A 14,820-nucleotide genomic window follows, 5' to 3' on the forward strand; every position below is an offset into this window, starting at 1 on the left:
GTGGCACGAAAAATTGCTCGGACACGAAGGGTGCCATGAACCAAAAATGTTTGGGAACTACTGCCCTATAGTTTTACCCTTCTTGTAAGCTATAATTGGGAGTTCAGTAATAGCTGAATTTAATTGTAAAATATGCCAAAACATTCACATCAACTTTATTATATGTTTACTCACTTCAGAAAAAGGTAAGATGCAAGTCAAATGATCTGTTAACTGCCTAATCTTTCTCTAGAAGGAGGAGCTCTCAATTGTGCTTGCTTAATAGCTCACCTAGGATAACCTCTTAAATTCATCTAAATCAGTGCAGTTGCATCTTATCCACAAAAATTGAATAACTGGAAGATTATATTTCAATTTATAAGGATGATGGCAATTAAAATGGAACAGTGTATTACATTAACCGACTTTCTATAGAGGGTAGTAATCAATTTATTCCCCTGATGGATGATCCACAAATCCAAAAAGACAAAATTTTTGTAATGGCAAGCCATAGTAAACTGAGCCCACTGACTCAATGAGGAGGTGGGTGTATAAGTCTTGAAGGCGAAGTTGGTATCCCTTTAAGTGCACCGCTGAGATCCGATGTGAATGCCATATATAATCATAACATTATGAGCAGGTTTCATCAAATAAAGGTGTCTCAAAAATTTTAACGACAAATAAGTCTCTTCAGATTAAAAAAAAACAAAAAGCCCAGCAGACATCATTCTTAAATATGAATGTTTATTTAAATGACCATCAGGTCACCAAGAGAGATGTGTACTTATATGTAATAGCAAAATGGACACTTTATTTGAAGAAAAATATTCTCATTGTTATGATTATATATGAAATAGGATGAAAGTTTTTGAGAAGAAAATCACAGGTTTTCTTTTAAAGAAGAAGGCACTTAGGGGCCCTTTTATTAAGCGGCGGTAAGCCCAACTTGGGCACTGGGGTAGTTCCACCCTCCGGCACTAGCAGAAATATTTGAAAAATATTTCTGCAGATGGTTAATGCCAGGTTAGTATGGGAGCCCTTACCGCCACCTCATTGTGTGGTGGTAAGTGCTCCCCCCGCATGACCACATGGTAAGAGCAACCTTACTGCATTACCATGTTTTTTTGTTTTGGCCTTTTTACCCGCTGCAGTAAAAAGGGACTCAGCGCACAGCAAATACAGCCCAAGCCGCTAGTGCAGGGCCCTTCTTACCGCAGCTTAGTAAAAGGGTTCCTTATTGATTAGTTTCACCTATAGCAGTAGTTTTCTTTTCTTTTTTTTTTTTTTTTACATTTAAGGAGAAAAGTTATCAATGTGAGCTACCATTAAGGACTTATTTTACTGTTAAAACCAGTTATTAGTAACAAGGTCTTATTGCATAAAATGGGACCTATGCTAAAATAGCACGTTGGTGGTAAAATAACCCATTTTAATGGTAGCCCACATTGATAACGCCTTAATGTGAAGAGCTTCAGTCTCTGGTAACCAGAGCTGATATTGTGATGTCATAATGTCTCATTCCACCAATGTCTAACAACCATCAGTGATGTCACAATGACTTGATTCTCATATACTTGGCTCACTTGTATTACATATAGCAATTCAATTCAAATCTTATATACCACTAATATCCCCTATTCAGGGTTCAGTGTGGTTTACATCATAAGTAGAACAGATTGGGTATAATGTATGGTTAGAACATTGGCTGTGTACACTCCTGGTGATTGAATACAATGTGGTATGACTTTAGAGGGCATGAGAGTAGTCAGGTTTTTCCTTTAGCAGTGATTTTTCAATCTCTATAGTGATTTCTCTTTTCTTTGATTAAAGAAAGAAGTTATCAACGTGGGCTACCATTAAAATGGGTTATTTTATTTAGTCTAAGTTATTAGTAACTAGGTTGTATTGCATAAAATTGGACCTGTGCTAAAATAGCATGAGCTAATGGTAAAATAGCCCATCTTAACATCAGTCCATGTTGATAACTTCCCCTTTTAGTGAGAGGAAGTGGTAAGTGACTGAAATTGTATACATAGGTCTGCATATGTAAATGATATATGCTTGAAAAGTCTCTTGACCTAACTGCATGTTATAAATGTTTTCTAATGTCCCTTTCCACTATTAAATTTTTGTGAGTAATAAATTATTTGCTGTTGTAGAGTCCACTTTTTATTGTAGATTATCAATAGACTTGTTATAAATTTCCCATTTGGTTGCTTTTAAATCTAAATTATCTCTCATTGTTCAGATATTTGTATGGGACATAATAACAGTGGTCATTTTTCATACTTTCTTTAGAATTACAACAACAGCTGCTTGTATGATGGACCTAAGGCGATATCCACTAGATGAACAGAACTGTACACTGGAGATTGAGAGCTGTGAGTACATTTTATGATGGTGCTATCATCAGTTTTAGAAGTGAATTTTTGAACGGCAGAATCATTTTGCATACTAAGGCTAATAAACCACCTACTCTTCTGTTTGTCTCTCTCTAGCATAGAGTTCTTATTTGAAACATGTATGAACATATGCTATAACTATATCTTTTTACATGGTCAGTTGGTAAGTGACTGCTGTTAAATATGGAACACAAGCTCAGAAAAACCCTCGAGAGACTGTCATGGAGACAGTGTTCAAGACAAAGAAAGAGAAGTTGTTTTTTTACACCCCCTACCTTCTGCTGAAATAAAATAGTATTTATATATAACGAGCACAATCAGTCCTCACAGTTGCTAAGCTGATGATTTGTTGCATGTATTTTTATAAACAAACATGACAAATTGATGTAATGTAGTACTTGTATACCTCTAACTCCCAGAAGAGGTTCAAAGCAGATAACAAAATATGTGAGAATACAGTGAAATAGAGAACAGAAAAAAAGCCATTAAGATAGGATCAGAAAATTAGGACCATTAAGAGTTGTGCATATGGTATGGCTGCACTGCTACTGACCTGAATTAGGTGTTAATTAAGGTGTGAGGAAGTAGAATATTTACAAAGGTCACTAAGGGCATTCTGATTCCTGGGTTAGCTTCAAGGGTTTGTTTGAAGCAATCTCCTTAGAATCCAAACTATATGGAGTGGAAAACTTTCTGAGAAGTTCTGAGAGAAGAGGACATTTCTCTGGGTAGGTGACATTATTTTGCTCTGTGGTTTGTAATTTTTTTTTTTATTAAATGTGTTTATTAATTTTAAACATTACAACAAGAAAATACTTGTTATTGAAATACAGCCATGATTCATAAGAGGAAATTAAACAACATTTAAGGAAATATCGTACAATTATACAGATATACAAATCGTATTCTATCAAATTCCTATAACATAAATTTTTTTGCTTCATTAGACCACATTAAGGTGAGAGAGGGGTCGGTGGAATTTAGAGAGGATTTAAAACAAGTATTTATTAACAAAATTAGGGAAAAAAAAGATAGTGGCTTAACATTCCCACGTTATATTTATATCATTACTGCTGCCTTGAATCAAGAAATGATTTAAGGTGTTCAGGTGAATAAAAGATGTATTTAATCTGACCCAATTTAATAATGCATTTACATGGAAATGCCAAGAAGAAGTTTGTAATTTAAAGATTGAGTTTAAAAGAAGAATTGTAGGTTGATGATAAACTTAGAATTAAAAAAGAAAAAGCTAACTTTATTAACTAGTCTCCATACCCTTTGCCCCATAGTTTTAAAACTTGAATTTTCTGCCACAGCATGAATAGACTCTAGAAGGCACAGCAGGGCCTAGTTCAGTCCTCTTTCACACCTGCCCTCCCCAGTTCCCACCAACCTCTAGATCAACTCTTTATTTGTAGTCAATTATTCTAATTAGAAAAACAAGAGAAGGGTTTTCATTAGAGTTTTAATTACATTTAATTAGTTTCTGAGAAGCAAACACTGAATAAATTACATATTATACCATATAATCTTAAGGCGCTTTATAGTCATCTGATATCCCTAGTACCTTAAAAAGTTTTAATTAAACAACTCTATAAAACTAAGATGCAGACAGCAGACCAGCATCAAGAGGGGTGCTATTCAGTCTTTTGCATTGAGTGTCACATGTATGATTATCTCCCAGTTGGTGAGAGGTTTTATGTGTGTGCTTGATGCAAAGAGCTCCTACCTCTCAGAGAATGAGTCCGTTCTCTTGAGGCTAGAGTAGCGGAGGAGCTGAGGGAGACAGAGAGGTACAAAGAGAAGGCCTACAGGGACGTTGTATAGAAGTCCCACCTCCAGTCTGGTAGCCCCTGTGCTGCCTTGGAGAAGGCAGGTCTTCTAAAAGGAGAGCCTCGTCCTGGTGCAGCTGGAAATAATCCTATAGCAAGGACCAACACATCAGGGGATGCAATATCCTCTTTCACCGAGGTTGTGTCTCCAGGAACTTCTGCCCTGGAGGGAAGGGTTAGTATGGCTGTTGTAGTTGGTGATTTGATTATTAGGCATGTAGATAGCTGGGTGGACGTGATTATTGCCTGGTTACTTGCATGCCTGATGCAAAGGTGGCGGATCTCACGCTTCACCTAGATAGGATTTTAGATAGTGCTGGGTATCTAGGGTAGCATTTTCAAAAGTGCTCACTGAAAGCGTTTAGGGCCAATCTGATCTTCCTTATGCCCTCCCCCACCAAGTAGGGGACCTACCAATTCTTTATCCTTGTCCCCGGAGAGGTTAAGAGAAATAAAACACACACACAAGAACAAGATAAATATATACAGATCAAAGGCCTTTGGGAGAGAGAACTGAGGGTCTCACATAATAGCACTGAGGTCACTTACAACTGTCTCACAATTCCTCAGGTCCTCTGCTCTTTTATTAAGAATGCATTAAGTTATAAATTAACTGGTTACATCACAAATCATGGGACACAAACTTTGAAAAAATCATTGGGTAGATTATATTCTGCTTACACCTGCAAGTTCAGGGGTTCAGGGTACTTTCCAAAACTGCTAATGTTTCCAGTAAAAATCTAACAAGGTAAACAAAAAAAAAACCAAACACTGGGCCTTCAGGATTGAGAATGAAATGGAGTCCTTTAATATCACAGATACCCGACACGGGCCGTGTTTCGGCGTATAACCGCCTGCATCAGGGGTCTGACATAAAAATACATAAAAAGAATTTAAAAAAAAAACATAAATTGATTCAACAATATCAATAAAGCAAAATTACACATCATTGTCACACCTTAAAGACATATACATATACATATATATTCTCATTATACTACATACACACCACGCACAAATTTATGTATACATATAAAAGAACAATTAATTGAACATTCAAATAAAATTATTATTTAAAAAGCACATATACTTCAAAATGATGCCTATATATGCCCACCTGTACACAAATCTCTATAAACTCACATATCCAAACACACATATGTATATATATACATACATACATATATATATATATATATATATATACATACCCACACAAATGTATATTCTCTTAAATAAACACACATACAAATTCATTCATACAGTCATATCATGTCACGTATTTCTAAATAAAGCATCATCCAAGCATGCTAAACCCTATAAAATCACATATATTAAATAACCCTTTCTTACCAATAGACTCCTATCGGTCAATTTGCAAACTGCAGTGCAAGAGGTAGGTAAAACAATCGGGGTAAAACTCCTAATATGGGAGAGCAAACAGAGGGATGTTCATAATCAAGCATCATCCAAGCATACTAAACCCTATAAAATCACATATATTAAATAATCCTTTCTTACCAATAGACTCCTATCGGTCAATTTGCAAACTGCAGCACAAGGGGAAAGTGAAACAATCGGGGTAAAACTCCTAATGTGGGAAAGCAAACAAAGGGATGTTCATAATCAATCATCTGATGATGGCCAAATAGCGAACAATTCAAACAATGACGGCCCCTGTCTCATAAAACTCCCTTACTTCATAATATATTAGCTAAAGTATATCACGATAAGGCCATACTTCACATCTAAAAAGGTGAAAGAGAGTCATTACTAAAACCCTGGAGGCCTTTAAATTACAAATACTCATATACAGCACCAAATTTAAACTATATTCCCTATATTAAACCCCAACTGGGGTTGCTTTGCCTCACCACAAGGCCATTTTGTATCCATAACTCCAAAAGAGCATATGCAAAAAACATATAACTGACTCCCATGCATTCGTCTATCAAAATCGAAAGATCTTTACGGCGAAATTCCAGTACAGCCCACAGTGTAAAGAAGAGGGAGGGGGGGGGGTTCAAACTCAATATAGCAAACCTCATCCCCAAGTGATATAATTACTAAGAGGAAATTATGCGTACCCGTTGTTTCAACAGCTTGTCTCTGTTCAGAAAAACGCCTCCAAAACTAACAACCGCCAAAAGTAGGAGCGTGCGCACCAGAGTGTTCAAAAATATATGCTTCCTACGGTGACGTAATGGGGCGGGTTCCAACATTTAAGGTAGTCCTTCGGGAAACTTCACAATCGCCCACTGTAGATTCTAAACCAAAATACCCCATAAACAAGGGGCGTGCGCGCAAGAATATTCCAGGTTATATTCTCTACAATCGTGTTATAGGGCGATCCTCAACACTTAAAGCAATATTTAAGACAATACTATAAAGATCCCGCAGTCCCCTACTATTAACTCCATCCGGGAACATAAACCAAAATCATTGGAGCGGAGTACCCCATTCATATCCATTCGTCCAATTATACATTCTTCCAAATAAAGACATGCTAAACTTCAAGCCATCATGGATTGGAGACCCCCACATATCATCATACATTTTTATGGGGTCACACAACAGGCATGATGTAAAAAAGGGGGGGCAAATCACTATCCAAAATTACAATATATGTTTACAATTATAATGTTCAAAAAAACGTATCATATATTTAATATTTGTGAATAAACGTCAATTACATATATTATCATTAAAAAAATAGTTAAAATAATAGAAAGCTACCATATCACACAAAACAATGTGTTATTAATATTTAAAATTAAAAACTGCATATGGATCATAAAGTAAGATTCAAACCCATACTCGTCAAATCACAAATTCATCAGACTGATATTTCTAAGGTATCAAAAAAAGACCAATCTCTTATGATCAGTCCTTTCTATTGCTGATCATTGCTGATATGAAGAAATGATGATGATGATGATAAAAACTTATCCAAAGAGAAAAACTTATCCAAAGGGAAAAAGGCTTATCCAAAGAGAAAGAGGAATCAGATTTCAAATCCTTAAAATTACACCAAAGGTCTAATTTAAATATATTCACAGGGATGTCAATTGTCCACAGACATAAAACGTTATCCACCATCTCAGAGGAACACAGATAGGTCCATTTCTGAATTCAATCCAGTGGGGAAAATCGTGTTCAGCTCAAAGATAAAACGTTGTTCCTGTTGTAACAATATTTTATTAATATCTATTCCCCGCCATGATGCCTTGACTGTCTTAAGTACCAGGAACCTAAGGTCAGAAAATTCGTGTGTACAGTCTATACAATGTTGAACCAAGGGAGCCATAATATTCTTTCTCTTAATATTACTCCTATGTTCAATCATCCTTGATTTGAATTTCCTAATGGTCTTCCCTACATAAATCAGATTACATGTGCATATGATAAGATAAATAACACCTTCTGTGTTGCAATTCGAAGAATGATTAAGATGATATTGAGGCATATTTTCAAAGCACTTTGGGAGGCTAAGTTCCATAGGTTTCTATGGAACTTTGGGAGGCTAAGTGCTTTGAAAATGAGCTTGATTGTCTACCTGTCTGTGGATGAATAAATGTTGAAACTGTCAAACTGGATGGACATACAGAGCAGGAACCACAGGGTTGATGTCCTGTGTGTAATGATGGTTGTAGTGGTCCAGACGGTAATGCTGATGGTGCCACAATCTCTTTAATATTCCTACCACGTGTGTGGGCTATAGTGAGCCACTTATTCTGAAAGCACTGATGACCTTCCAAGATGTGCCAGTGTCTCCGCAGTATTTTCTTAATATCATGAGAGTAGTTGGAAAATCTCAAACTGCAAACAATGTCTGGTACATTGTGTGCCACTTGTTCAGACAGTAGTTCCTCTCTATTAGCATTAAACGCTCTCTTAATACCCCTCTGGACACATGCTTCAGGATAACCCCTCTCTGTAAACCTCTCAGCCATTGGTACTACTTGATTTCTGAAATCCGAAAAATCACTACATACCCTTCGTAGCCTCAAAAACTGAGAGGTAGGAAGATTCTCTTTCAGGTTCCTATCATGATAGCTCTGAAAGTGGAGATAATTATTTTTATTCGTAGGCTTCCTATAGATAGTTGTATTGAAGCCATGTTCATCTTTTTTGATCATGATACCCAGGAAAGGGATCTCACTGGAATCAAAATGCATTGTAAACTTCAAATTAGTGTCCAGACTATTTAGCCATCCATGAAACTCATGAAGTCTATCAATCGTTCCCTTCCATAATACCAAGATATCATCAATGTATCTTTTCCACAGCCGCAGTTCATCCTGATATGGATGATTTTCCAAGAATTTCTCTTCAAAAAAGGCCACATATAAGATGGCAATATCGGGGGCCATCTTTGCTCCCATCGCGGTTCCTTTAATCTGTTTAAAGAATCTTCCTTGAAACGCAAAAAAATTATTCTGAAGAGCTATTGAGGCTAACTGAGTGATGAATGCAGTTGGTACTCTCATATTCTGTTCTCTCTTGTTCAAATTCTGGGTAATTATTTGAATCGCCTCCTGTTGTGGTATATTAGTATATAAAGATTCCAGATCAAAGGTGACTAAAATAACATCTGATAAATCTTCTTCAATATCCTTCAATAGATTAATAGCGTGTGAAGAATCCCTAATGTAGGATTTAACCGACGGTATTAATGGCTTAAGGAAAGAGTCCACAAATGCAGAAAGGGGTTCCAAAATAGAGCCAATACCCGAGACAATGGGTCTCCCCGGAGGGTTCTCCAAAGTCTTGTGAATCTTAGGTAATATGTAGATGACAGGTATAATTGGAACTTGTGTTGCTAAAAAGTCCTTCTCCTTTATTGTAAGGTAACCTGATTCAAATCCAAAATCGACCCAAAAATTAATCTCCTTTCTAATGTCATCTGTAGGATCTCTGTCCAAAGGAGCATAAAATTCATTGTTAGACAGTTGCCTCTCAATTTCTGCAATGTAATTAACTGTATCCATGATCACAATACCTCCACCTTTGTCCGCCGGTTTAATAACAATGTCAGAATTATCTCGGAGTTGGTTGAGAGCCTTGTTTTCCTCTTTAGATAAATTATAGAATCTCCTTTTCTTTCTATGTTCCAAATGTGTAATATCACGTAGGACGCATTGTTGAAATGCGGAAATTAATGGGTCTGTGGGTCCTGGAGGGATCCATTTTGAAGGTCGTTTGACCACTGATGAATCATTATAATTCGATTCTGTTTTTGCAAAAAAATGAGTGATTTTTAATTTCCTCTCAAATCTAAATAAATCTATTCTAGTCTGTAAAGGGTTATAATGATCCGTAGGAATAAATTTAAGGCCCTTTTGCAGAACTGATGTCTCAACATCTGATAATGTATGTTGTGATAAATTGATTATTGGAATGTCTGATCCCTGTACGATAGATGCCGTGGATAACCTGCGTTCCAGGTTCTTCCTCTTCCTCGACCCCTTCCCCTTCCTCGAAACCCGATTCTGTAATTGTGATAGGGAACCCTCTCTATTTTCTCCTGTACCATGTTCTGCCGTGATTGGAAGGTCCTCTCTTTCCCTCTTGTTCGATTGTCCCAAATTTTGTCTAAAAAAGTAGATGGCACAGGATCTCTCTCAGGGATCACCATATGGGTGTTGATGGGTGTAGAACAAGGGGAAGTAAACAATTCTTCAGAGTCATTCCTCACTCTCTTACGTGCCCTCTCAGTGTTGGCCAGTTGATTACCTCCCTGATCATCATGGTTCTCACGGCTAGATCTCTGGGTAGGTACACGTCCTATACGATAGCTAGTCCTACGTTTATTAAAATTATTTCTCTTTGGTACTGCCCATGGATAAATATCACCTCTATAATAGTCTTCCTCATCTCGTGGTGAGGCAAAGCAACCCCAGTTGGGGTTTAATATAGGGAATATAGTTTAAATTTGGTGCTGCATATGAGTATTTGTAATTTAAAGGCCTCCAGGGTTTTAGTAATGACTCTCTTTCACCTTTTTAGATGTGAAGTATGGCCTTATCGTGATATACTTTAGCTAATATATTATGAAGTAAGGGAGTTTTATGAGACAGGGGCCGTCATTGTTTGAATTGTTCGCTATTTGGCCATCATCAGATGATTGATTATGAACATCCCTTTGTTTGCTTTCCCACATTAGGAGTTTTACCCCGATTGTTTCACTTTCCCCTTGTGCTGCAGTTTGCAAATTGACCGATAGGAGTCTATTGGTAAGAAAGGATTATTTAATATATGTGATTTTATAGGGTTTAGTATGCTTGGATGATGCTTGATTATGAACATCCCTCTGTTTGCTCTCCCATATTAGGAGTTTTACCCCGATTGTTTTACCTACCTCTTGCACTGCAGTTTGCAAATTGACCGATAGGAGTCTATTGGTAAGAAAGGGTTATTTAATATATGTGATTTTATAAGGTTTAGCATGCTTGGATGATGCTTTATTTAGAAATACGTGACATGATATGACTGTATGAATGAATTTGTATGTGTGTTTATTTAAGAGAATATACATTTGTGTGGGTATATATATATATATATATATATATATATATATATATATATATATATATATATATATATATATATATATATGTATGTATATATGTATGTATATATATACATATGTGTGTTTGGATATGTGAGTTTATAGAGATTTGTGTACAGGTGGGCATATATAGGCATCATTTTGAAGTATATGTGCTTTTTAAATAATAATTTTATTTGAATGTTCAATTAATTGTTCTTTTATATGTATACATAAATTTGTGCGTGGTGTGTAGGTAGTATAATGAGAATATATATGTATATGTATATGTCTTTAAGGTGTGACAATGATGTGTAATTTTGCTTTATTGATATTGTTGAATCAATTTATGTTTTTTTTTAAAATTCTTTTTATGTATTTTTATGTCAGACCCCTGATGCAGGCGGTTATACGCCGAAACACGGCCCGTGTCGGGTATCTGTGATATTAAAGGACTCCATTTCATTCTCAATCCTGAAGGCCCAGTGTTTGCTTTTTTTTTGTTTATCTTGTTGTATTTGTATACTGTTTTCCCTCTCTTTTGTGCTCCAGTAAAAATCTTACATTTATAGAACTGCAGAACTATCATACATTATTTCATATTACACCTGCACGATCAAACATCTGCATATTTCTCTCTTGCTTCCCTATTCCCTTCCAAACATGCGTGTTCTTAGTGACGTCCCAGAATCTGAACAAAACATTAATTACTTAAGCTTGTTGAAACTGTTAATTCAGCAATCTGTAACTAGGTTAAATGCATCTGTCCTGCTCTGTCTTAAAATTATCTCATTTTTACATTTTTAATGTTTAACTCTTGATATTCCCGTCTGAGCTGGGGGTGCTTTAATTTTCATAGTACATCCTTAATATCATCACTCACCATTCCACACGCAGGGCCCAAGAAACAATGAGAGCTCCGGAGTCTCAAAGTGTGGATGAGGTGATGGTGCAGGGAGGAGGGTTTTAGATTTGCAGGGAACGTATGTAATTTATCTTTAAAATCAAGCATGTACCAGAAGATTTTAGGGTGGCCAGTGTAATGCCGATTTTTTTTTTTTTTTTTTTTTTTTGAAAGGTTGTAGAAGTGATCCGGGAAAATATAGACTGGTGAGCCTGATGTTGGTGCCGGGCAAAATGGTAGAGACTATTATAAAGAACAAAATTACACAACATATTTAAAAGCATGGATTAATGAGACAAAGCTAACATGGATTTAGTGAAGGGAAATCTTGCCTTTCCAATCTACTACATTTCTTTGAAGGGGTGAACAAACATGTGGATAAAGGTGAAATGGTTGATATTTTGTATCTAGATTTTCAAAAGTTATTTGACAAAGTACCTCTTGAAAGATTCCAGAGAAATTTGAGTCATGAGATAGGAGGTAGTATTCTATTATGGATTAAAAACTGGTTAAAAGATAGAAAACAGAGAGTAGGGTCAAATGGTCAGTATTCTCAATGGAGAAGGTTATATAGTGGAGTTCCCCAGGGTTTTGTGCTGGGACTGCTGCTTTTCAACATATTTATAAATAATCTAGAGATGGGAGTAACTAGTGAAGTAAATAAATTTGCTGATGACACAAAGTTATTCAAAGTTGTTAAATCGCAAGAGGATTGTGAAAAATTACAAGAGGACCTTAACGAGACTGGGAGACTGGGCATCCAAATGGCAGATGATGTTTAATGTGAGCAAGTGCAAAGTGATGCATGTGGGAAAGATGAATCCGAACTATAGATACATGATGCAAGGTTCCACATTAGGAGTCACCAACTAGGAAAGGGATCTAGATGTCATCATTGATGATACGTTGAAACCCTTAGCTCAGTGTGTGGCAGTGGCTAAGAAAGCAAATAGAATGTTAGGTATTATTAGGAAAGGAATGGAAAACAAAAATGAGGATGTTATAATACCTTTATATAGCTCCATGGTGCGACCGCACCTCGAATTCTGTGTGCAATTCTGGTCACCTCATCTCAAAAAATATATATTTAGTGGAATTAGAAAAGGTGCAGAGAAGGGCGACAAAAATGATAAAGGGGATGGGACAACTTCCCTATGAGGAAAGTCTAAAGCGGCAAGGGCTTTTTAGCTTAGAGAAAAGATGACTGAGGGGAGATATGATAGAGGTTTATAAAATAATGAGTGGAGTGGAACGGGTAGACATGGAATCGCTTTTTTACTCTTACCAAAAATACTAGGACTAGGTGGGGGGGAGGAAGTTGTAAATTTAAAACAAATTGAAGAAAATATTTATTTATTCAATGTTATAAACTCTGGAATTCTTTGCAAGAGAATGTAGTAAACGCAGTTAGCTTACCAGGGTTTAAAAAAGGTTTGGATAGCTTCCAAAAAGAGACGTCCATAAGCCATTATTAAGATCAATTTAGGAAAAATGCATTGCTTATTTCTAGGATAAGCAGCATAAAATGTATTGTACTGTTTTGGGATCTTGCCAGGTATTTGTAACCTGGATTGGCCACTATTGGAAACAGAATGCTGGGCTTGATGGACCTTCGGTCTGTCCCAGTAAGGCAACACTTATGTTCTGGTGTTCTTTAAGATGGGGGTGCAAAAATCATTCCCCATCCATTGTCTCCTCTGTTTGGCTGTTGTACAGTTGGTGGGGCAGAAGCTCTAGGGACTGTGTTTCAGATAGCACAATTCTGGCTCAGGACAGTCCTGCAGAAAATCATTTTTTCTACCGCAGCAGTTCTCAAAACTGTGAATCACAATGCTGCTTTTGGGTCATGACCCACCCCTGAACTACATAGCCTCAATGGAGTTGGGAGATCGTTGTGACTTCAACCATGGGGTCGCAGCTTGAAAAGTTTAGAAAGTGCGGCATTACAGAGCTTTCTGATTTTGTGGATTACAATTTCTAAAAAAAATTACTGATAACCCACTCTTGTCCTTGTGTTGTGAGAGAAGAATTATTCTAAACAGAAATATTAAGGTCATGGTCTGAAGTTAGAGAAATGATGTGTCTTGAAGAGAGCTAATGAGGAAACAGGGAATGAGAAATATGATGTGATGAATGAAGAATGGTTTTGCATTTTTGCTGCAAGTTTATGAGACTGCTTATGCTCTGATAACATAGTTCTGTTGAGGACTTGAAGGAATACTAATTTTACTTTTGCTGCTACAGTCTATTAGAGTAGTGCTTCTCTACCCAGTCCTTAGGGCACACCCGGCCAGTCAGGTTTTTGGGATATCCACAATGAATATGCATGAGATAGATTTGCATGCACTGTCCCCTTGGTATGCAAATCTATCTCATGCATGTTCCTGTAGATCTTCTGAAAACCCAGCTGACTGAGTGTAACTTGAGGACTGGATTGAAAACCACAGCATTAGAGTTCTTACCTTTTAGAGAGATGATATATCTGAGTAAACTTTGATGCAACTGATGATGCTTAATTGCTCACATTGTTAGACTTCTAGTTCATGTATAACAGCATCTGATTAGATTGGGGTTAATCACTAGACTGAAGCAAAGATCAAGCTTTTCACACATATATACCTGAAGTTATGCAACAGCCAAAATCATATATCTATTTAGATGTTCACCAGTTTTACCTTTTGTAATATCAACTGGCCAAGGGCAGTCTGTGTCTGGTAGTCTTTGTTGTGAAAGTTACACAGCTCTTACAGCTTTTGGATTTATGAAGATTCATATTTGTTTGAAGAAGTATGTGGAATTATGAAAAGAAGTACAGATTGTATAATATGTAGTTAGAGTAACATGCACTAAGCTATAGTATCTGATTTTGGTTGCAGTTGTGGCCTCACAAAATAGAAACTTGTGGCAGAATTTAAGCATGCTTGAGGCACAAATAGGATAGTGGAACATTGCCTGGGGATAATTGTTTTTTTTTTTTCTTTTAAATTACAGTGTGTTTTCTCTAATTTATTGAGCTATCACTTCTCAAATTGAAATTGGATATGACTTATGCATTCAGAAATCAAATAAGCCAGAAGTCTATAGAAGGCTAAAAAAGACACGGTGGACTCCTTTTTTTTTTTTTTTTTTTTAACTGTCAATCATAGGCATCAG

General features: G+C 36.5%; 1 protein-coding gene across 2 annotated transcripts in view; it reads left to right on the plus strand.

Moving 5' to 3' along the window:
* The window catches only part of GABRB2 (gamma-aminobutyric acid type A receptor beta2 subunit), a 628,852-nt gene that overhangs the window by 433,119 nt on the left and 180,913 nt on the right, over positions 1-14,820 (plus strand). For both annotated transcript variants that reach the window (XM_030211905.1, XM_030211904.1), the window contains exon 5: positions 2,278-2,360. In XM_030211905.1, coding sequence (XP_030067765.1) covers positions 2,278-2,360 — 83 coding nt within the window. The remainder of the gene's footprint in view (positions 1-2,277; positions 2,361-14,820) is intronic.

This window comes from Microcaecilia unicolor, chromosome 8 (genome assembly GCF_901765095.1).
Source record: "Microcaecilia unicolor chromosome 8, aMicUni1.1, whole genome shotgun sequence".
Taxonomy (NCBI): domain Eukaryota; kingdom Metazoa; phylum Chordata; class Amphibia; order Gymnophiona; family Siphonopidae; genus Microcaecilia; species Microcaecilia unicolor.